The 23,773-nt window shown below is 36.2% G+C and overlaps 1 protein-coding gene across 5 annotated transcripts in view; it reads left to right on the top strand.

The window, feature by feature from the left end:
- The window catches only part of TENM2 (teneurin transmembrane protein 2), a gene marked incomplete at its 5' end in the record, with an annotated part of 931,826 nt that overhangs the window by 745,841 nt on the left and 162,212 nt on the right, over positions 1-23,773 (top strand). For 3 of the 5 annotated variants that reach the window (XM_083351307.1, XM_083351306.1, XM_083351310.1), the window contains 3 exons: positions 2,864-3,058; positions 21,643-21,843; positions 22,624-22,836. In XM_083351307.1, coding sequence (XP_083207433.1) covers positions 2,864-3,058; positions 21,643-21,843; positions 22,624-22,836 — 609 coding nt within the window. The remainder of the gene's footprint in view (positions 1-2,863; positions 3,059-21,642; positions 21,844-22,623; positions 22,837-23,773) is intronic. The other 2 variants (XM_083351308.1, XM_083351309.1) reach the window with 1 other exon arrangement.

The raw sequence follows: 23,773 nt of genomic DNA, 5'->3' as shown, positions 1-23,773 counted from the left end.
TCCTTTAAGATTCTGAAAGATTGAATTGTGCCAAATGTGCTTGCCATTTATGTTGATTAAAGTATATTGTATTCATTTGGATGTCCTACTTGCCCCTATATAAACCTCAACAATCTTAGTAACCAACTATTTGAAATAGGTCTGTATCTTATTTTAAGAAGTTCATGGAGCTTTAATTCCACACACCCTATTATAGACAGCCAATTTGGTGGTTACGATATCAGGGTAGAAACTGGGAGGGTGAATTCTAGTCCTGTCTTAGATGACCTTGAACCAGTCACTCTTAGTCAGCACTAGCACGGGTGTCAAACTCATCACGTCATGTGACATGTTGTGACATATCCTGACTTGTCGGAGCTGGGATGGGCGCAGCCTCTGTATGATGCAACTGGCCCACGGACCTGCAGTTTGACACCCCTGGCGCTAGGAAGTAGGCAATAGCAAATCATTTCTGAAATCTTTCAGAAGAAAACTGCAGGGACTTGCCCAGGCAGTTATCAGGAGTCAAGACTGACTAATTGGAATCAAAAACAAAAATAACCCTTCTTATGGAAAATAGTTTATAAGGTAAAGGACCGCTTCTTTAAAAAATCTCAGTGAAGGATTATTGTCTTTTTCCAAGTAAAGCTGGGATTAGTTTTAAAATAATTCTGACACCGGGTTAACTTTCTCTATTTGCCTAAAAACTTTAATTAAAGTAGGTCTATTAACTATGTCATTCTCTAGTGGCCATTATGACACTGTTGTTTATTGCCTTATTATTTGTCATACTATTTGGCCTTATTTTGCTGATTATTCATGTACTGTACATATCTTGGTATCTGAAAGAATAAAGGGCAGATTAGATAGGCAGTCCTCTTCAAAAGAACTTGAAGGGCTGAAAAATCATCATCCTTCAAGGAATTTGTCTTTGTAAGGCCTAAGCAAAGAAAAGATATACTCATATCAGCAGCCATTTAATTCCTATTAAAGGAATGGTCTAGTCTGACTTATTGGAGACGCAGAATTAATTATCCTCTTGAAGAGGGATTCTCAGAGGGTCAGCTTGAAGAGTACTGACAATAGATTTATTGCACGTCAGTCTATACTGTCCTTCCCAGTGGTCTGTAGAATAACAAACTTTTTCCTTCATAGTCTTTTAGTTCCAAGACAGGCACATGAGAATTTGCATCCCAGTAATAAGTAAGAGTCCATCTTCCCATCACATACACACATTTAGACTTTTGTGTGTGGAAGTAAGAATTAATAGATATTGACTTATCCTGCTTGATCTTTGCCTAGTTGGACAGGACTACTTGGCTGTTCTTATAGTACGTCTTGCAATCTTCATCATGGCAGCAACCGCTAATGAAATAGGTTCCTATCAGGAAATGTAATGGTGCTGTACTGATGCCATTATTTTTTGAAAGAAGAGGTTTTGTTTGTTTTTTTGTTTTTTGTTTAAAAAAACTAATAACATGATAATATAACTGGTTGACAATTTCAAAAAAAGATGGTTTGTGTCTGAATGGTAAGTGTCAGGAAAAGCACTATTTTGGAAGTTTGTTTTGTTTTGGAAGTTATAAGCATAAACCAAAAGAAAAGCTTATTAATGCTTTCCATTCTGTCCAGGCTTTTTTTTCATTCCATACACATATTTAGGCAATCATAGAAATATGTCACATAGAATAACTTAGTATTATTAAGTATTTGAATTATAGGCTTTCTTCTTAAATAATCTAGATCTGAGATTTTTTGGGTGGTCTCCCATCCAAATACGTAGCTAGTTTAGTTTTTGGAGATCAACCAAGGATATATTTTATGATAATTATATTGTAGAACACAGTTTGGTGTAGTGATTAAGGCACCAGAATCTGTGAGTTCTAGTCTCGCCTTAGGTACAAAATCACAATTACTTTCTTCCAGTCACACTCTCTTAGCTCGAGGAAATAAGCAAGGCAAACCTCTTCTGAAATCTTGCCTGAAAAATGCAGGGAATTGTCCAGGCATCAACACTGAGCTGAAGACACAAAAATACTTAATAATATACTGTAATATAAGCAGGTTCAACCATATTTGAATGGAAAATATGCTGTGTGGTATAATAGTTGTGAACTGTCTAACATTCCAGCTAGTTCCACTTTAAAAAAATAACGTCATTTCAAGAGCCATAATCAATAAAGACCCATATGCCTGGGCAAAGTTGGGTTTTTAAGAACTTGATATGAGTTTATTTTTAAATCATAGAAACTATATCAAATTTTCTCTGAGCAAAATGTGAGGTTGTGAAAAGAAAGACTGTAAATGAAGCTTTGCTTGTTTTATTCTAATTTGTCAAGGTGTGACTCACTACTTTAGCATCTACTAACATTATTTTGTCTTAGAATTTACTCCATCTTAAGAAAGTATTCGTGTTGGTATTATTAATACTTAAAATGATATTTATACTTAATGTTGTGACATCAAAATTACATAGAAAAATTTATCTGCAAGGATAATGCTGTGATTTTCAATAGCCCCAATCATACATTGTTTTATATAGTGATTTCTTAATGTAATTGATTTCAAATGATCAATTATGGCAACTGTGAAAATGGTTGCATTTATTGAAATAATGCTGGCAATATAAAAGTTTGATTCAAAGCCTACAATGGAGATTCTGTTTTTATCAAGATGAAGATGCTTCAGCAAAAAAAAAAAATTGCAACTCTAGATACCTAAAGCCTAAATTACCTAAAATGGTAATTCAGAACAGCATGTATTGCATTTTTTTAAACTTCAAACACCTTTTAAATCTGTTTCTTGCTAGTAAAGTCAGCATACCCTTACACAAGTTGGTTATTGACATGCTGTTTTGTTTCCTTTTTTTCATTCAATTATCCAGCTGCGTGTCCAGTTCTGTGCAGTGGCAATGGACAATACACCAAAGGAGCCTGTTTGTGCTACAGTGGCTGGAAAGGGCCAGAGTGTGACATACCCATCAGCCAGTGTATTGATCCGTCATGCGGAGGCCATGGTTCTTGCATTGAAGGGAACTGTGTTTGCTCTGTAGGATACAAAGGCGAAAACTGTGAGGAAGGTAAATGCTGCTATACAAACCACATTTGTTCACCTTGTATTGAGTAAAGAGGGTGAGAGGACAAAAGGAAAAATTCCATAATGCTCTGATACACAACTACTGTAATAGTCCCGGAGCAGAAGTTCAGGATTTCGGCATCCCCTGTGTTACTGGTTGATGTGATTTGTATTTATGCTTCTTTCTTTCCATGTACTTAAGGATCTTAATAATTTCAGCCATTGCAAAATAACACACCACAGGTAAACCTGAGTGATGCTTTTGTTATGGGGGTCTGGATCTATCTTTTCTTTTTTTGGGGGGTATGGATTTTATTGACTGAGCATTTTTAAAGTGCAAAATGCAGAACAAAACAAATAAAAAAGATGGTATACAAAATGGCATAATTGGAAACCTATAAAAGCAAACACTTCAGTCATAATTAATTCAGAAAAAGAGGACCCAGATTTGAAAGACTACAGGTATCCATGTCACTTAGAGACCCCATGTAGAGTAAATTATTCTTGTTACATGCAATCACATTGAATTAAGGGAAAGTAAGTGGTATACAGAAAGGAAGGCAATTTAATGAATTCTAAAAAAGCACTTTGTATTGAACATTTAAGTAGCTAAAGTTTTCTGCAAAAGGAGTGAGGGAGTGCCAGGAATAGGAGAGTGAAAAGTTTTAATTAAATTGAAATGACCAAATATGGCCACGAATGGGATATTTTGTGTGATTTTGCTTACAATTAATTTTTGTCCCCTGGAAAGTTCTCCAGAACAAGACAATTGCTAGAAGCTGGCATGAGTTTGTCAAAAATAGATCATGCCAGACAAACTTAGTGGATAAGAGAAATGCTGTAAGCATAGCTTAGTTAGACTTAAGTAAGACATTTGGCAAAGCAGACCATAGCCTACTTCTTGGTAAGATAGGTCTTTAATTACCCTGATATCAACTGGGAGACAAACTCTGCACCAAGTGGAAGATCAAACAGATTCCTGTCAAACCTAGCAGACAACTTTCTCTCCCAAAAAGTAGAGAAGGGAACTAGGGGATTAGCCATATTGGATTTAATTCTCACAAACATAGATGAAATGATAGAAGGTGTCGAAGCCACAGGAACCTTGGGGGGAAGTGATCATGCAATATTGGAATTCAACATTCTGGAGGCACAAGCAATAGAACACAGCCAAACTAGAGTCTTGGACTTTAAAAGAGCTAATTTCAATAAACTTAGAGAGACCATGGGAAGAATTCCATGGATGAGAATCCTAAAGGGGAAAACAACTCAAGAAGCTTGGGAAATTTTGAAAAGTGAGATAATAAAGGCCCAGTCTAGTACAATACCAACAAAGAAGAAAAATAACAGCTCTCAAAAGAAACCAGCATGGCTGCATAAAGAACTCTCTGATAAATTGAAAGATAAAAAGGACAAGTATAAGAATTGGAAAGAGGGGCACATAACTAAGTCAGAATATCAGCAAATAGCCTGTGCCTGCAAAGATGAAGTGAGGAAAGCTAAGGCTCAAAATGAACTAAGGCTTGCGACCAAAGTCAAAAATAACAAAAAAAGCTTCTTTCAACATATAAAAAACAAGAAAAAAGTTAAGGAAATGATTGGTCCTTTAGTGGGGGAAAGTGGCAAGAAGGTGACAAGCAATAGGGAGAAAGCAGAACTATTTAATTCGTTTTTTGCATCTGTCTTTACACAAAGGGAAAAAACAGCCCAACCTACCAAAACCAGTGCCATAAAAAACAGAATAGAAACACAAGTTAAGATAGGCAAGAAAATGGTAAGTGAGCACCTGTCCAGCCTAGACGAGTTCAAATCACCAGGACCAGATGGATTACACCCCAAGGTTCTCAAGGAACTGGCAGTCGTGATCTCAGAACCACTGAACTATATTTTTCAAAGATCCTGGAGCACTGGGGAACTACCAGAGGACTGGAAGAGAGCTGATGTAGTTCCCATCTTCAAAAAAGGGAAAAAATAGATCCAGGAAACTACAGACCTATCAGCCTGACCTCAATACCTGGGAAGATTCTGGAAAAGATAATCAAACAACAAATCAGTGAGCACCTTGATGCAAACAAAGTCATCACTAAAAGTCAACATGGGTTTGTCAAAAACAGATCATGCCAGACAAATCTTATTACGTTCTTTGACCAAGTGACAAAATTAGTGGACCAGAGGAACGCTGTAGATATAATTTACTTGGACTTCAGTAAGGCATTTGATAAAGTAGATTACAACCTACTACTTGATAAGATAGAAAAATGTCGGTTAGATAGCATTACCACCAGATGGATTCGTAGCTGGCTGACAGGCCGTACTCAGCGTGTGGTCCTCAATGGAACCACATCTACATGGAAGGAAGTGTGTAGTGGGATGCCCCAGGGCTCTGTTCTGGGCCCAGTGCTCTTCAATATCTTCATTAACGATTTGGATGAGGGGATAGATGGGGAACTCATCAAATTTGCAGACGACACCAAGCTGGCAGGAATAGCCAATACTCCAGAAGATAGGCTTAAGATACAGGAGGATCTGGACAGACTCGAACACTGGGCACTATCTAACAAAATGAAATTCAATGGTGAAAAAACTAAGGTTTTACATTTAGGCAGGGAAAATCAAATGCATAGGTATAGTATAGGTGGTACCTTGCTCAATAGTAGTAACTGTGAGAGGGATCTCGGAGTCTTAGTAGACAATCACTTCAATATGAGCCAGCAGTGTGCTGCAGCTGCCAAAAAAGCCAACACAGTGCTAGGCTGCATTAACAGAGGGATAGAATCAAGATCAAGTGAAGTACTAATACCACTTTACAATGCTTTGGTAAGGCCACACCTGGAATACTGCATCCAGTTTTGGTCACCACGATGTAAAAAAGATGTCGACACTCTATAAAGGGTACAGAGAAGAGCAACCAAGATGATTAGGGGGCTGGAGGCTAAAACATATAGGAAACGGTTGCTGGAATTGGGTATGTGTAGTTCAATGAAGAGAAGGGTGAGGGGTGACATGATAGCAGTGTTCAAATATCTCAGGGGCTGCCACAAAGAAGAGGGAGCCAGGCTGTTCTCCAAAGCACCTGAAAGCAGGACAAGAAGCAACGGATGGAAATTAACCAAAGAGAGAAGCAACCTAGAACTAAGGAGAAACTTCCTGACAGTTAGAACAATTAACCAGTGGAACAACCTGCCTCCAGAGGTGGTGAATGCTCCAACACTGGAGGTTTTTAAGAAGAGACTGGACAGCCATTTGCCTGAAATGGTATAGGGTTTCCTGCCTGAGCAGGGGGTTGGACTAGATGACCTGCAAGGTCCCTTCCAACTTTATATTATTATTATTATTATTATTATTATTATTATTATTATTATTATTATTATTATTATTATTATTATTATTATTATTATTAGGTTCTGACTTAGGCCCAGTGCTCTTCAACATCTTCATCAAACGTGGCTCTTTGAGCTGTCTGGCTCAGGCTGAGGGGTTTTAATTTTTTATTGGTTTTAGTTTTAAATTTTGGGAACTTTATTTAATTAATTGTTTTAATCTGATTTTAACTTTTGTATGTTTGTTTTAATCTTCCCTGTACACTGCCCTGAGTCCTCTGGGAATAGGGCGGGATATAAATTTAATAAAATAAATAAAAAAATAAAATAAATGATTTAGATCAGCAGTGTCAAACTGCCGGCCTGCGGGCCAGAGACGTCACGAAGAAACCGCGCCCACCCCATTGCCGGCAATGGGGAAAAAGTTCCGATATGTCACGCGATGTCACTTGACATCGCGAGTTTGACATGTCTGATTTAGATGAATGGATAGAAAGGGAAGTCATCAAATTTGCAGACAACACCAAGCTAGCCAGAATAGCTAACACTTTGGAAGATAGATTTGAAATTCAGAAGGATCTTGATAGACTTCAGCCTAGACTGGGCCCTATCCAACAAATTGCAATTCAGTAGTGAGAAAAGTAAGGTCCTACACATAGGCAACAAATAACCAAATGCAGAGGCATAGAATAGGTTGTACCCGGCTCAGCAGTACTAACTATGAGAGGGATCTAAATGTCCTTATAGATTATCACTTAAGTATGAGTCAGAAATGTGCTGTAGCAACCTATTATTCTAAATCCTATGTTCTGTGGTTGACTTCAGAGAAGGGTGATTTAGCGTTCAAGCTAAATGTCCTATCCTTAAAGCAAGCAAGGTGTCTGTCTCTATTTAAACGGTATTATTGGTATCCAGCATCCAGTGTATATCTGATGATATCTCAAACAGGAATGAAGGAAAGGAAGTTTACTATTTTCCTGTTCAGGTTAATCTCTCATAATTATTTTCAAGGTCACTTCCAATATTCATTCATTCATTGGATTGCATCATATCCTACCTTTTCTCACAGAGTTCAAGAAAATTACATGAGGCTTACCCTTTTGAAGAAGCTTGCACTGAAATACAATGTTAGATTGAAAGCTATCCTGAATATGGAATTCTGGGGGAAGACTTAAACCAGAATTTCCCCAAATCTCCTCCAGTATTTTATCTACTTGACCTATTTATTTATTTATCAAATTTATATGGCCATCCACATCACAAAAAGACTCTGGGCAGCATACACAATTAAACAAAAGTATAAATATATAAAACAATGAATATTAAAAATACAAAATCATTTCTAAAAAAGTCAGACATATTTACTATGTATAAGGTAGTGTAAATGTCTGATTATCAGTGATGTTTTGAACCTTGATTTAATAAGTAAATAATTGATAAACCAAATCTCCCATTGTGTGCTTTAAGTGTGCATGTGTGTGTGTAAACACACACACATATAGGTCTGCAGACCTTATGAATTCAAGAACCTTAATATGTTAATATGTTAAACTTCATATCTGTCACTGAATGGTCAAATTGTCCACAGAAATAGAAATGATGTCATTTATGTTATATTTATGTAATCTGTAGAGCTTTATAGAAAACTTTCAACATCCACCTCACAGACCTAATCAGATCCACTAAGTCAGCTTATTCAGTTTGTGGGTGGCTGAGCAGTTCTTTATATTCCTCTTGCCATATCAAGAGTCAGAGCAGGCACTGCAACTGCACCAAGAATATGCCTGCATCAGCCAGTCTGTACCTTTCTCCTTTCTCAGTTTCTCTGGAGAAAATTTTGCAAATGTGTGTTAAATATAATCCGTTTCAGTATCCTCTTCAAAATAACAGTATTTTACGAGAGTCTCAATAAGTGCATTTAGTTCAGGAAAACCCAGTCAAATATTTATACCTGAAAGAGCCCTTAATTCCAGTGCTTTATTCATTCTGTTTAAGAAATAATTATAAAATTAATGCAAATCTAAGTAGATGTTTAAAACAAATTCACTGCATAGCTATTTGGACTTTATAGCCTACAAAACCTATACCCCAGGACAACATTCTTTAATCATCAATTTCATAATCCTGGTGTTTCCCTTCTCCCATAAATCTGTGCACAGATGAACATCATGTGCATGTGTGTATTTGGGTGTGTGGTAAAAATATATAAATACACATTGGACCTGATACCATGCTGGTCAAATTATTTAGGGAAACAAACTTGCCCTCATAGAAAAATACAGTATAGAATCATCACATTTATGATAATAGAATAGAATAGAATAGAATAGAATAGAATAGAATAGAATAGAATAGAATAGAATAGAATAGAATAGAATAGAATAGAATAGAATAGAATAGAATAGAATAGAATAGAAGATGGAAGGGACCTTGGAAGTCTTCTAGTCCAGCTCCCTGCTCAAGCAAGAGAACCTATACCATCTCAGACAAGTGACTGTCTAGTCTCTTCTTAAAAACCTCCAGTGATGGAGCACCCATGATTTCTGAAGGCAAGCTGTTCCACTGGTTAATTGTCCTCACAGTTAGAAAGTTTCTCCTTAATTCCAGATTGCTTCACTCTTTGGTCAGTTTCCAACCATTGTATCTTGTCTGGCCCTCTGGTGCTTTGGAGGATAACATGACCCCCTCTCTTTGCCGTAGCCCCTCAAATACTGGAATAATTTAATTTGGCTTTTAATTTACCTTTACAAGCCTATTTCATCCTGTTTTTAACCTCAAACTAGTTTTTATCTCCAAGTTCTTTCATCAAGAAAAGAAATACTGTAAACTGTAATAGGTTTATTACCTTTGTAGGTAGTGCAATTCCTTTATAGATTCCAGAAGAAAAAAAACTTTACATAAGTGAAATGCTATTCTTATTAAAGGCTCTCTGTGACTGCTAAACTCTGACCTCTACATATTAGTGTGTTCAGAAAGAATGAACAAATGATTTAATCAAGAGCAAGAAAGAATAAGGAATTTGAAAGATCAATGGATTTTAGAAAACATGTATAAATTATAGATATAGATAGATATAGATATAGATGATATAGATAGATATAGATATAGATATAGATATAGATATAGATATAGATATAGATATAGATATAGATATAGATATAGATGATATAGATATAGATATAGATATAGATATAGATATAGATGATATAGATATAGATATAGATATAGATATAGATATAGATATAGATATAGATATAGATATAGAGGTTTTTTTATGCATCTTATCGACCCAAATATGGGGAGAAGAAATATTTTGCCTGTATCAGCCCAAACTAGGGCCATCCACAGGCCGCAATCACTACTGCAACAATCATTTTTATATTAAATTTGGATTGCTAACAAAGAATTAAAGGGAGACTTTAATAGCTTGAAATAGCTATACCAGTCTCCCTTTAATTCTTTGTTAGCCATCCAAATTATATATATAGTATATCTTTAGGATATACTAGATTAGGTGCATATAAAATAAATTCTTAGGCAGTTCTTTAATAGTTTAAAACATTTGTTCCATGCAACAATAACAACAACAAATAAACATATTTGATTTTTTATTAAAAGGTAAAAAAAAAATCTATCGATTTGTGCTTTTGAAAAGAATGGACTGAGGTTGATTCATATGCTACTTTCTAGCTATGAAATGGAATTGGATACTGTAGGTCAGCACTTTTTTCCCGTTAGCTGTTTATTTCAGATATTCATCACAGTCATATTGTTCAAACAATTTACCTGAAATGGCTATGGCACTGAAATCGATATATGCGATACACAAATTTTGCTGCGTACACTGTTGCTCTATTAAAATTGTACACACAAAAAATTGAAATAGCTAACTTGTCAGCCTTCATTTAGTGCAATTTGGGGTAGAAAGTGAGTAAAATTAACAAATTAGGTTAGGTTAATAGTATTTTTGTTGTCACTTTTATAGCTGTGCCATTTTTCAAAGGTATTTAACTTTATAAATATAATTTTTAGCCGTAGGGGTTTTTGTATAATACAGTATTGGAAAAATGCCTTGACCTTTTTTGTCCTTGTGTGATTGAAAATATGTATTCTACCTTTAAGATAGCTTTTCTTAGGGTGGAACAGTGAGAATGTCATATCTATGGAAACTCTGTTACTAGGTTTCAGCTAATAATCTAGGCCCTAAAGATCCCATGTATTCTGAATCTCATATTGTTGATTTTTCTATACATGCTAAATCATTTTAAGAGCATAGACTTCAAGAAGAAATACATTCTTATGCAGGTTGTTTTCTCATTCTGTGAAACATTATTGTGTGATTGGCCATTCATATGCTTATTAATACAAATAAATTATCTTTGCATGGATAGACTTTTCTCAAGTATTCCCAAAATTATGCATTTTTTAAAAGATACACTAGGCTTAATCTCATCTGGGTTATTTCTGGGTAAACAATACTTTACCTTTGTTAGTTACTGACCAGTAGGAAGCACTATGGGATCAGTTTCATTGTTAGAGTACGTTTTCAGCATAAGTATGCTTCATACTAGATGTTCTATATTGAAGCCCTTAGAAGCAATTGAATCCAAAGGCTTAGACATGTTTATTATTCACTGAATTTATTTCTTATAGATATCTTGGTCTGAGAGTTCCTAGCTTGCAGGAAGGGTCATCTTAGGAAATTTTTCTACATGCTCTCATACTTTTCAATCAAGACAAAAATGAATCACGTAATGCCCCCTACTGGTCAGTACCTAATATAACACCCCTTCCCAATTTAAGAGCAGAAGCTCTTGAGAACTCTGGATGAGGCCCAGACTAATGAAAATCAGAAAACACTCTAGTCTAGTATAAGAGGTTTTGAAACCTTAAATTGTGTTTGCTTAATAATGTTCTCCCAACTGAGCCTTGGTGGAGCAGTGGGCTAATGCCTCCTTAAGTAACACCAGCTGCCTGCAATTAGTGCAGGTTCGCATCCCACCAGGCTCAAGGTTGACTCAGCCTTCCATCCTTCCGAGGTAGGTAAAATGAGGACCCAGATTGTTGGGGGCAATAAGCTGACTTTGTAATAATGCCGCTTGGGGTGTGTGTAAAAGCCCTAATAAGCAGGCATATACATAGAATGAAGGCTATTGCTAAGCACATTGGTTTGTGCTTAAATTGTAAGCCGCCCTGACTCTTCGGAGAAGGGCGGGATATAAATGGGATTAAAATAAAAAATAAAAATAAATACTGGTTCTGTTGCCCAGTGTGCCCTTTGTCCAAACTTAACACACTATGGAAGAGATTGTAAAATAAGCTTTATTCTACCAAAGAAAGGACACAGCAAAAATGTTCCAAGCATATGCATAGGTTAATCACAATTTTTTTGTAAGTGTCATTTCAGTAGTACCATAGCCTAATTCCCAATAATATATTTCCTTTTTTAACAATCTACTTCTCGTTTGACCAACACATTTTAACTATAGTATGTGCAAAATCTTTCTTGTTTTGTGCATTATGCCTTATCCCATAATGTACGGTACATCAAGGTACAATTTAGCAAGCAAAAGAGCTTATACCTTGCCCTACACCTGAACTTACATTGAACTTTAAGTGGACTTTTTATGTAGGATTTGGGCCTTCTCTACTAATATTAACATATAAAGATTTAAATAGCACTTGAGGGCACACAAAGAAAAATAAAGGAATTAAGTGTGTGGCAATGCCAAAAGGGTCAATGCAATCCTGGGCTATATCAACTAAAGTCCAGATCATAGGAAGTGATAGTTTTATCCTGTGCTGCATTAGTTAGACAGCACCTGGCATACTTCTCCAATTTCATCATCAGATCTTTATTATAGTCAAAGATTAGCATAATTGTCAAATTTTGCTGGCTGCTGAGGAATTAGAAAGAGCACAAAGAATAACAAAAATGCAGAGGGGCTAAATCTTATGAAGAATTGATTAAAATAACTGGGTAAGTTTAGAGTAAAGAAAAGAAATTTAAAGGGAGATGTGACATATGTCTTTCATTATTTGAACAGTTGTCACTAGGGAGAGGTGTGGATTTATTATCTGTTGTGCATCATGGTAAGAAAAGAACCAGTGACCAGAAACATTCAGAGAGAGATCCAAACTAGAAATAAAAAATTCCTTACTGTGATTGCTATTAAGCAGTGGAACAGTTCCTATAATCATGGGAGTTCTGTCATTGGAGGTTTTCAAGCAGGCATTGGACAGCCATTTGCTAGAATGATCTGAGGCAGAGGGTTGAACTGGAAGATCTGCAAGGCTCTTCCAGCTCTGATGTTATAATTCTAAGGTGTATTTTATTTACATTGTTGTTGTTAGTTGGGAAGTCGTGTCCGACCCATCACGACCCCATGGACAATGAAATCCTGCCTGTACTTCTGGTAGTTCTCGATCCACATACTGCTAGAGTCTAGCTTGTAGGATTTTAAGCATATTTTTCTCTTAAACTTATGTATATGCATTTTCTGATTTTTTTATGACCCTGTAATCTCTTGCATTGGGTGGAGTCAGGGCTACTGAATGGAGTTGAGTGTTTACTGGTTGGATGTTCTTCCTAATGCCAACATGGAGCTCACAGCAGACATTTTCTCTTTGCACTCAGAGAGAAAAATATCTACTGCTACCTAGAATTGAACTCAAAGCCTCCTGATTGTGAGGCAAGAGTTGCACCTTTGAACACCACAGTGCTCACATTTTCTGATCTATGATCAAAAAATATCCAAATATAATTGTTATAATGTTGACAGTTGTTAGAATATTGATGTTTCTTTGGCAACCTCCTGGATTGTAGACACTTTCTCTACTTCAGTTATTGTTTATTGAGGGATAACTGTTAATAAGGCTATTCATTAACAAACATGCAGTGATAGAACTTGAAATGCTAGAGCAGAGACCATCTCCAGTGTTACTATATATATATCTTATCTTACATGGATTTAGGATAAATTTGAATATGCCATCTTGAGTTTTGGAAAAAGAAGAGATATAAAGCTAAGTAAATAAATAAGTAAATATCTTGCTTAGGATCATGGCTGGTTAATAACTGTGCCATCTGGAATTGTGTCTGATGTGATCACCTGGGAACAATCAATTATTAAATTGATTAATGGAAGAAAAAAATAGATTTCTGCATGCTTTGAAAAGTATTTGGAAGTGCTATAAACCTCCTAGAAGCACAGTACCTCTCTACTATACATTAAATCAATCCAACTGCTGCCTGAACTGGAAGTTAAAAATTGTATTACTATAGTGAGTGAGCTCCTTAAAGCAATCACAACTCTTTTTCAGTTGTGCAAAGAAGTGTGAAGAAAGGCAGCAGACAGGTGCTGCTCTCATGTAAAGCCCTAGCGAAAAGCAGTGCAATGCTTAATGGTGTTTTTGTTTGAAGTTCACGTAGGTAATGTTCAACAAACCAATAAAGCAAGATTTTTTTAAAAAAAAACAACTGAAAATGTTTAAAACAAGTAGAAAGTAAATGAAAACAAACAAAAATATCTTCCACAGGTTGCTTTTATCTGAAGGGTTTGGGGCAGGTAGCCAACTGCTGAAAAACAGAGATATTAAGAAATCCTTTGCTTCATAGTTAGCTAAAACTAGGGTTATTACAGTTGTAAAAATATGGATAACCAGGTGAACAAAGGAAAGAGGAGTTTTTTGCATACCAATTATAGTAATCCTGCTGAAACAGATTGAAAAAGTATGACTGATTATGCTTGAAAATTTGATTGTTATTTTTTTTTCTTACTGATAATAGAAGGTAGAACACAGAATCATAGGGCTGGAGGAGACCTGGTCTTCTAGTCCAACCCTCTTCTCAAGGCATGAGATTTTATACAGTCTTGGTCAAACGGCTGCCCAACCTTCAGTGACAAAACACCCACAACTCCAAGAGGCAAGCTCTTCCACTGATTAATTGTTCTCACTGTCAGAAAATTTCTTCTTACTTCTAGGCTGAATAAATTAATGAGCTTTAATGAGCTTCCATGCCAGACTTCTTGTTCTTTGGAGAATAAGTCAACCCTCTCTTCTCTGTGACAGCCCCTCAAGTAGTGGAAGACAGTTATCGAGAGCCCTTTGGGCACAGTGGTTAGAATACAGTTCTGCAGGCTACTTCTGCTTACTCCCAGCTGCCAGCAGTTTGGCAGAATCTCACCAGCTCAGGGTTGACTCAGCCTTCCATCCTTCTGAGGTCAGTAACATGAGGACCCAGATTGTTGTGGGCAATAGGCTGACTCTGTAAACTACTTAGAGACAGCTGTAAAGCACTGTGAAGTGGTATATAAGTCTAAGTGCTATTGCTATTCCCTCTAAACCTTCGCTTCAATAGGCTAGACATACCTAGCCCTCAACCGTTCATCATACAATTTAACCTCCAGACTCTTTTTCATCTTGGTTGCTCCTCTCTGCACACTTTCTAGGGTCTCAGCATCTTTTTTGTATCATGGTGACCAGTACTATAACCTATCTTCCATCCAAAATGCATTTCAGACAATTAACAATGTAATAGGACAAAATAATAAATCTAAAATGTTTAAGACATGGGGTTTTTTTAATAGTCATTGAATAAAATAAAATACTTGCATGGGAAATAATACAATAGCACTTGCCAGATTAAAATGAAACTCAGCAAGAAATCAGTTCAAGCAGCAAATCGCTCACTGTTTGAATAAATATTCCTTGCTCTGCAGCAAAGAGATAGGACAGGTGAGCTTAACCTAACCTGCCTGGATACAGAAACTCAGAATCTCATCATAGTCCTTGTGTTCTTGCTATGTATTTCCTTTTTTGACAGAACCAAACTGTTTCCCTGATAATTGGTACAGTTGTTCAGTATTTTGCACATTTGTTGAGTCTAGCTGCTTTGGTATACGAGTTGTGGGTTCAGGTGACTATTTAGAAGTGGCTCTTCCAAAGGACCTTTCACAGGAAAATTTGAGTCTTTGCTCCCATCAAGAAAAGGTTGTGCATCACGTGCTTTATTAGTATGGCAGTGATATTGGACTGTTGTTTATTATATCAGATTCTACTTTTCTTTTTAACCTTTTTATTGTATCTGGAGGTTTTTAAACCATTCAGAGTCACTTTTGACTAGAATGGCATATAAGTATTAGTAACTAAGTAGCAGTGTGTGTGTGTGTGTGTGCATGTGTGTACATACACATACACCATTTATTCTAGTCTCTAAGCCACACAGCATTGTTCCATATGTGTTAACATCAAAGTGCTGGGATTTTAACTATCTCTCCTGCAGATTTCAAGAGTTCAAAGAGTATTTAATCTTTGCCTGCAGCTTTCCTATTTGATAACTGGTTTATTGCCAGTTGAACCTTACTTTTCTAGTGAAATTTCTTCCTGAATACATTTTTTTTCCTGTCACTTTATAACCCTGTTTGGTAAAGGTTCCAGTATACTCTTTCCAAAAATTTTAAACCTATTTGTTTAGTTAGTTAGTGTCATCACTCATCTCACACCTTTGATTCTAGCTGGCAAACAAACATAAAAACATTTAAAATAGTTCAAACACAATTCAAAGGAAATATTAAGTACAAATAGCAGCCAAGAGATATTATGCTCTGTCAGAGTCAACATAACCAGGAATATTGCATACTTGGGACCCTAGGTGCGGGCATATAGCAGGTCTTCAAGTTAGGTCAACATCCTAATCTCAGAGAGGAGAATGTTCCAGAAGGCAGGCACTACAGCAGAAAATTTAGATCAACAAATGTATATCAAGTTGTATTTGTTATTATAAAAATATTTTTATACCTTTAAAATAAATTGAAATCAACAAAATCTGTGGCACAGTCACAGTTTATCATGTGTTTTCCTGTATCTTACAGTGTGTCTGCTTTCTTTTTCTTGTTAATTTTCTATTTGTGGACACTCATTCATAATCACCCACTTTTTTCATGTTGTATTTAGTACCACTTGCAATTTGTTACAGAATTTCCCAGTGTCTTCTTCCTGTGTGTGAGCAGTAGGTACAAATGCTGCTATAACATGACATTTGTACAAGGCAGAAAATTGTCACTTATTCGGGTAGAGCAGAACAAATACTCAGTGAATGTGTTTTTGAGTTTCAATGGCAATCAATTCTTGCAGATGACTCTTGCCCTGATCATTTGAGTTCAGAATAAGAAGGGCCAAGTCTATCCATAAAATAAATAAAAACTTAGAAAGTCAGATCTCTGACAGGCATCCATATTCTTTGATAACACTAGGAGCCTCCTTTTTTGCAATCTTAGTTCCTAAGAGAACAAGAAGAATGTAAAGGTCAAGCTCTCTGTTTGTGGCACTGATCTCATTTGAAAAGCTTCAATGGTATTAGGATTACAATTTTATTCCTGCTTGCCTGAGAGTAATCTTCTAAAATCCAAGAAATGTTGGTTCTGTGAAGGAAAGTATCAAACCTTTAGAAATATTATAGCAGAATGGCATGTTATTCAAGTTGTAATGAGGGATTAGCACAAAGAGGGGGCTGGAATTCTATTGCCAGGTGTAATCAAAATTAGAGGAAGATAAAAAGTTATAGATCATACCACTTTCTAAAAGAATCTCTCTCTCTCTCTCTCTCTCTCTCTCTCTCTCTCTCTCTCTCTCTCTCTCTCTCTCTCACACACACACACACACACACACACACACACACACACTCTTCTCTCCCTTTCTCCTTCCCAAACACAAATCCATACAAACAGAAAATTTCCCCATTCCTGCGCTTCTGGTCAGGAGAGGAATTAAATAGGTGACATTTTAATAAATTTAAACCAGCATAATCTATTAAAGTATACTTCTGGGTTCCAAGGGAATTAACTGAAGAAATTGCAAAGCCATTAGCAATTATTTTTATGGTTTTTGGAAGTCAGCTGAAGGGAAGTTGGAAACAAAGGGAAGGTTCAAATTTACAATAGATGTTTTATGATATTGGAGGAAAAATAAGCTAATTATTAGAAACCAACAAGCAGAGATGATTAAACTTGTACTAAATAGATTTATCATAAAGTAAACTACTTGAACTCACTGGAACAAAATGCACTTAACCTAATGTATTTCCTCCTTCAATCCAAGTGTGGTGTCTAATGTCAATTAAAGACTCATGGCCACCACTTTTCTTCTTTTAACTAATTAAGTGGAATATATAATTATCAGTATTTAGAGTCCTCTTCAGAAATATTTGGTTAAATAGTGTTCTTTTAAATAATGTAGAAATATAATATATAAATATTGATATTGACGTTGACATTGATTGGTAGTATATTACATAATTTAAAGTAATGATCAGAATCATAGTCATTCTGAATACTACACAAACAGACACACACATACACCTCCAGCTTTCCCTGGAAGACTTCAGGCAGGTTTTAATTCATTCTTTATAAAGATAAAATAGGGATCCTCTGATTATTTATTTGGGGAACTATGGGCAATTTATAAGAAAGCAGGAAAAACTATAAAGTAATAAAGTAAATGCAACAATAAAAGAAGATAATCCAGAAAGCCAAGATGCCAATCCAGGTAGTCATAAAACACACACTGACTCCTTATACAGGGCAACATCCATTCTAGTCAAAGACGTGGGAGAAGACCATGTCTTCAAGGCTTTTTGAAATGACAAAAATATAGGAACTACATGGTTCTCAAGGAGAACTGCATACCAGACAGTAGGCATTACAACAGTCAAAGCCCATTTCTAGGGTTCCAAAAGAATCAAAGGAACCTAGAATATGCCAAACCTGTTGGATCAAAACAGCTTTCCAAATGCTAGAGAAGCTAAACTGTTCCTTAAATAGTTGACCCTACACCATATTAGGCATAATTAGCAAATTGATTCACACTTAAAAGAAAATGGAGCACCAGTGCAGCTTGTAAAGCAGAAGTATTGCATGGGCATGCCAAGCTTCTGAGTGATCTTCAAGGGCTGCCTCATGTAAGAGTGTGTTGCAGTAGTCAACCAGGGGATTATCTGTGGTAATCTGGATTGGATTATAGAGTAGTTATTTCAATTTTATTACCAAAGTTATACTCCACCCTGCAAACGGGGGAGTAAATTAATTTTGCCCAGAATTTGATGAGAAGTGATTGTAGATTTATTGATGTTAATATTTAAGAAAAAGATAGAAACTTATAAATGTCTAAAAATGGCTGGTTCATCTTCTGCTTAAATTTTACAGTAGAAAAGTCTCTTGCAATTATGGTAGGCTGGGCACTTGTACTGATCCACTTTAACAGTACATCCTGACATGGCCATTTGACTCTCCTTAGAGATAGCAATAGACTACTTTATCTATGAAGTGTATCTGGGATACCAAATTATTTTTCCCCCTAGTTTCTAATGTACTTTCTGATTACATAATGAGGATGGCATTCAAAGGGGGAATAATAAAGAGATACAAAGAATAAATTCAGGACAAAAATAACAAGCATTCAGCAAAGATGATTTGTTAGCAAGGGGAATAGGTGCAATAAAGTGATTTCTTCTTGGGAATGAGGGAGAGAGGGCAGTCAAATAATGCTCCTGGCTCAATAGGGATATATCAGAAGCAAAAAAAAAATGAGACATTGTTAAGATAGAAATTGTATGATGTTCTAAAAAACAAATAATTTGAGTTACAATTACTTTGGTCTTCTGGCCAAAGCCTCAATATCTTTTCTCCTTGCTTTTTATCTTGCCTCTTACTTTGTCTAGATTAGGGATCTCCAAACTTGGCAACTTTAAGACTTGTGGACTTCAACTCCCAGAATTCCACGGTCAGCATATTGAAATTGAAATCCACAAGTCTTAGAGTTGCCAAGTTTGGAGAGCTGTGGTCTAGAGGAAAATGGCATTAAGGAAACAAGAGAGCATTGTGTTAATTCATTTCTTCCCCTTTAAGAGCAGAATGGGAATGAGCAAACCAGTGATGATAGAAAAGTTAGCAACATCTGGAAGACTTATACTTACATTTACTGATTGGAATGTGATAGTTTATTCTTAACCAACAGAGTTATTAATTTATATCTGCAAAAACTATAAACAATAAAAGTGAATGTGTTGGTTCTATTTAGAAATATTTGTTCTAGATGATGTAATATAGATATTACATGGTTTGCTTCTTTTTCTTTTTGTTATGATCAGTCAGAGAAGTGAACAGTTTTTGCAATGAGACTTCATCTATTTTTCATCCAGTTGTTTGACACTAGAAATGAATGTTCCAAACCACCAAAAGCTAGTTTTCAACTCAGAATACAGAGAATAGTCCAGTTAGTAAATACTGTATATATACTACTTTTAAAGGAATATTTCATGTTTAAAGCATTTATAAATTTAGGTCAGAAAAAGAGAGAAAATTATATTCCTTTGTCATTCAAGATGCTAGGAATGCATTTTTAACCCCAAGAGGGTCTACAGTTTTCTTTTCATCATCTGCTTCACGGAACCATTAAAGCATTGTTTTATTCTGAGTGCTTTGTGATTTAATGTGCATATACATCCAGTTCAAATCATTCGGAATAGATCCTGTGAAGAGGGAATCATGGTTGCACTTCACCAGCATCACTGCAAGGAGACCTTCAGACCATGGTGCATTTAATATGAACTTCTTAAGGGGTTTTGTGCTTTTTTTCAGCTGAATGCTATAGAAGCCTCTTTCAGACATTCAGGGATAGGCAAGCCCTCAGAGTCTTGCTTGTTCATTTTAAATACAGGTAGTCCTCAACTTAGAACAGTTCATTTAGTGACTCTTCAAAGTTAGATCCCTGGAAAAAACTGACTTATGACCATTTTTCACACAACTGTTGCTGCGTCCCCATGGTCATGTGATCAAAATTCAGACAGTTGGTAACTATATTTATGATGTTTGCAGTATCCCAGGGTCATGGGATCACCTTTTGCAACCTTCTGATGAGCAAATTCAAATGAGGAAACCAGATTCACTCAATAACTGTGCTACTAACTTAGCAACTCCAATGATTCACTTAACAACTGTGGCAAGAAAGGTTGCAAAATGGGACAAAACTCACTCAACAAATGTTTCACTTCACATCAGAAACGTTGGGCTCAATTGTGTCGTGGGCCAACCTGAACATTTGTCTGCTTGTCTTTCAATTTACAGGGCATCTTGTGGATTTACACATTAAGCTAGGCTCTCAAGATGCAGTGAATCAAATCCTATAATTTCCAATTGGATGTTCGAGCTGAGAATTATGAAAGCCGAAATCCAACATGATGGGAAATCACTGTATTGATGGGACTAATGAAGCTAAAGCTGCTACGTGAAAATATGCTCATGCAACATTATTAAGTGGATAATTAAAGAAGTACCATTCACTATCCGTGGGGTGGAAAGGTTATCTATGTACCTTCACCCACAAACTTTCTATATTAGTCTTTAATTCTTATTCAAAAGTCTAACTGTATTTTCACAACTGTTTTCTGATGCCACCATTGTTTTCCAGTTGCAGCAAGTGTCTCCAAGTATAGTACTGAAAAAAGCTAAATAAAAGAGATGAAGAGTGGCTGCTTGCACTGTTTTATGCCAGTTGTGTTGAAGGAATGCTTGAAAGATAGAAGCAAAGGATACTGTACAGTGGAAAGCATGACAAGATGAGAAGGAGCATAAGCAGCTCCACTGTTTGTCAATTAGCTTCAGTGATAAAGAGCAGGTAGTAGTGATACTGCCTAGAGAACTCTTCTTTACTGTATGCTTTTTAGATGTAATTGACATTTTGAATTGTGTTAGTATACGCATTTCTGCTCCTCTTTGGCCTTTGAGGGCCAAGTTAAAGAGATTCATAAATCATTCCAAGATAGATATATATTTTTAAGTAATCCTCTGCTTGAATGTATGTTAGAAGGAAGTTATTTTCAAAGTTTACATAGGCAAGATTCATGTTTGGTGAAAAGTTCTCATGTCTTGGACTTCAGTTGACTGGGGAAAGATAGTGAGAATATAAACTTTCTTGCCTCCTTTCATCAAACTTCTGAAGCAGTCTTACTATTTTTTTAAAATAATTCCTTCCCCTATTCCCTTTTTTTTTTCAACACTACCTGGTTCTTGAAATTTCTTCATAGCAAGCAGAATGACCTTTTTATGTTTTCATATTCCCAGAAAATCCTAACAAACAACAGAGCAAGCTTGCTTCATTTCAGCAGCAAGGAAGCTGCTGAGTGCGGATCCATCAACTGATGTCAATTCAGACTGTGTGTTCAGTGCCCTGTCCTTTTTCACTCCCTTTGTTTTGTTTTGCTTTGTTTCAGTTGATTGCTTGGATCCATCCTGCTCCAACCATGGTGTCTGTGTAAATGGAGAATGCCTCTGTAGCCCAGGCTGGGGAGGTTTAAATTGTGAACTTCCACGTGCCCAGTGTCCAGACCAGTGCAGTGGGCATGGCACATATCTCTCTGATACAGGCCTCTGTAACTGTGATCCCAACTGGATGGGTCCTGACTGCTCCGTTGGTAAGAAAAAAACATTTAGTTTTGGAATATTTATTCTTGACATCCAATAGACTGGATGGTCTCTGGCTCAAGATAATTCAAATCAGCCAAAGTCAGCTGTTGTGCTAAGAGTTGGAATTCTGATGTAAATTCAGATAACCCAAATCCTGCCTACAGCTTACAGTGTAGGAATAATAAGAGTTTGCTCCTTGATTACAGTAATTTTGAGCATTTATTTAATGTTCACACTATCATTTATCCTATTTTCAAACTATCCTTTATCTTGGCAGCACTGCCTGAATTCTGAAATGCTGTGTAACTGACAATTTACCCGTGGTTAATCAAATCAATATTTTAAAAAATGTTTTGATTTTCACCCCTTGTATTTTTTGTAATCCTGTTTTATGATAGTGTTGAAGATGTTAGTTTCTGAAACTTTCAGTTCACAATACATCCACCGTAATGATTATTCAAAATTGTACTCACCTTTGGAAATACTAATGGCAATGCAGTAAAAGTATATTAGAATTTTTAATTTGTGTTTTTTTTGTTGACATTGTCAACAAATCTCAACTGCTTGCATGCAATAATAATAGATTTAATATCTCATTTGTAGAAGCTTCTATCGTGCATTGCTTGCTTATAGCAATGAAAGTACACAACCTCCCAGAGTTGTTGGGAGTCAGATGATAAACAAATTAAATTAAGAAAAATAATAATCAGTCGTGTATTCAAAATGTTGCTGGTTTTCATGACAAGACTTAATTTCCATCTCTCTCTCTCTTTCTTATTCTTTTCCAGAAGTATGTGCTGTAGACTGTGGCACTCATGGTGTATGCATTGGCGGAGCATGTCGCTGTGAAGAGGGCTGGACAGGGATAGCCTGTGACCAACGTGTTTGCCATCCCCGCTGCACAGAGCATGGAACTTGTAAAGATGGAAAATGTGAATGCCGAGAGGGCTGGAATGGGGAGCACTGCACCATTGGTAGGCAAACGACAGCCACCGAAACAGGCACATATTGCTTTCTTTTCATAACTTGTAGAAACATAGTTACAATTGTGTATGGCAACCGGCTGTCCCTTTATGGACTCATCTGCTTCCAGTCATTAATTCTGAATTTTAAAGCAGAGATTATATATATATTTTAATAATTGATAGCAGATTAGCACTTGTAATAATATAAATTATTGTTCTTCATATTTCATTTGGTGTAGAAGAGATATCCTATTGATGAGGTTGTTCCACTCAATTTAACCAAGAGTTTATTTTAACCTTTACCCGCTCTTTCCCTTTAGCTAGCCTATTTTCTGAATTACTTCTTTATTAAATATTTCATTCTGACTGTATCATCACAATAGCCATCAAGAGCAAGGGTCAAGTTGAGTGGGAACTGCCTTCCTGTTGTTACAGAAATAGTTCCCTAGCATTTCCATGTGTTGTGCTGTGACAGTGGTCATGGTGTTAGCCTATAGACTGACACACCATGGGAGGTCGCTGAAGCAATGCTACAGCATGATGGTATACCCTTCTCTAACAGCGGGCTGCTCAGCACAGCTTTGGCATCATGCAGAGTGTCGGGGCTAACACAATTGCATTGCTTTTGTTACATGTCAGGCTAAAAAGTAATAACAAATACATATTGTTTTAGATCTGTTGGACTATTTTGAACTTTAAACACAAATTACTAATTGTCTTGCTTCAATGTGCAGATTGTTTCTGGAGAACCCAGATAACAGCTGATAATAATTTAAGTCAGTTGTGTAGTATCCTAATACAAATGTTTTTCTTGAGCAGATCTTTATTCATTAACTTGGAAAAAAATGTTTGGGTGCAATTTGAAGTTAAAATAGGAATTTCCTCACCTTTGGGGGTGGGGAGAGGAACTTCCCTATGTCACTGCCATCTTCTTACCTAGGTCCACCCAATCTAGTTTGCAAAACTCTAGTCA

This window comes from Vipera ursinii (assembly GCF_947247035.1).
Source record: "Vipera ursinii genome assembly, chromosome: 2".
Classification (NCBI taxonomy): domain Eukaryota; kingdom Metazoa; phylum Chordata; class Lepidosauria; order Squamata; family Viperidae; genus Vipera; species Vipera ursinii.
This window is presented reverse-complemented; position numbering and strand designations above follow the sequence as displayed.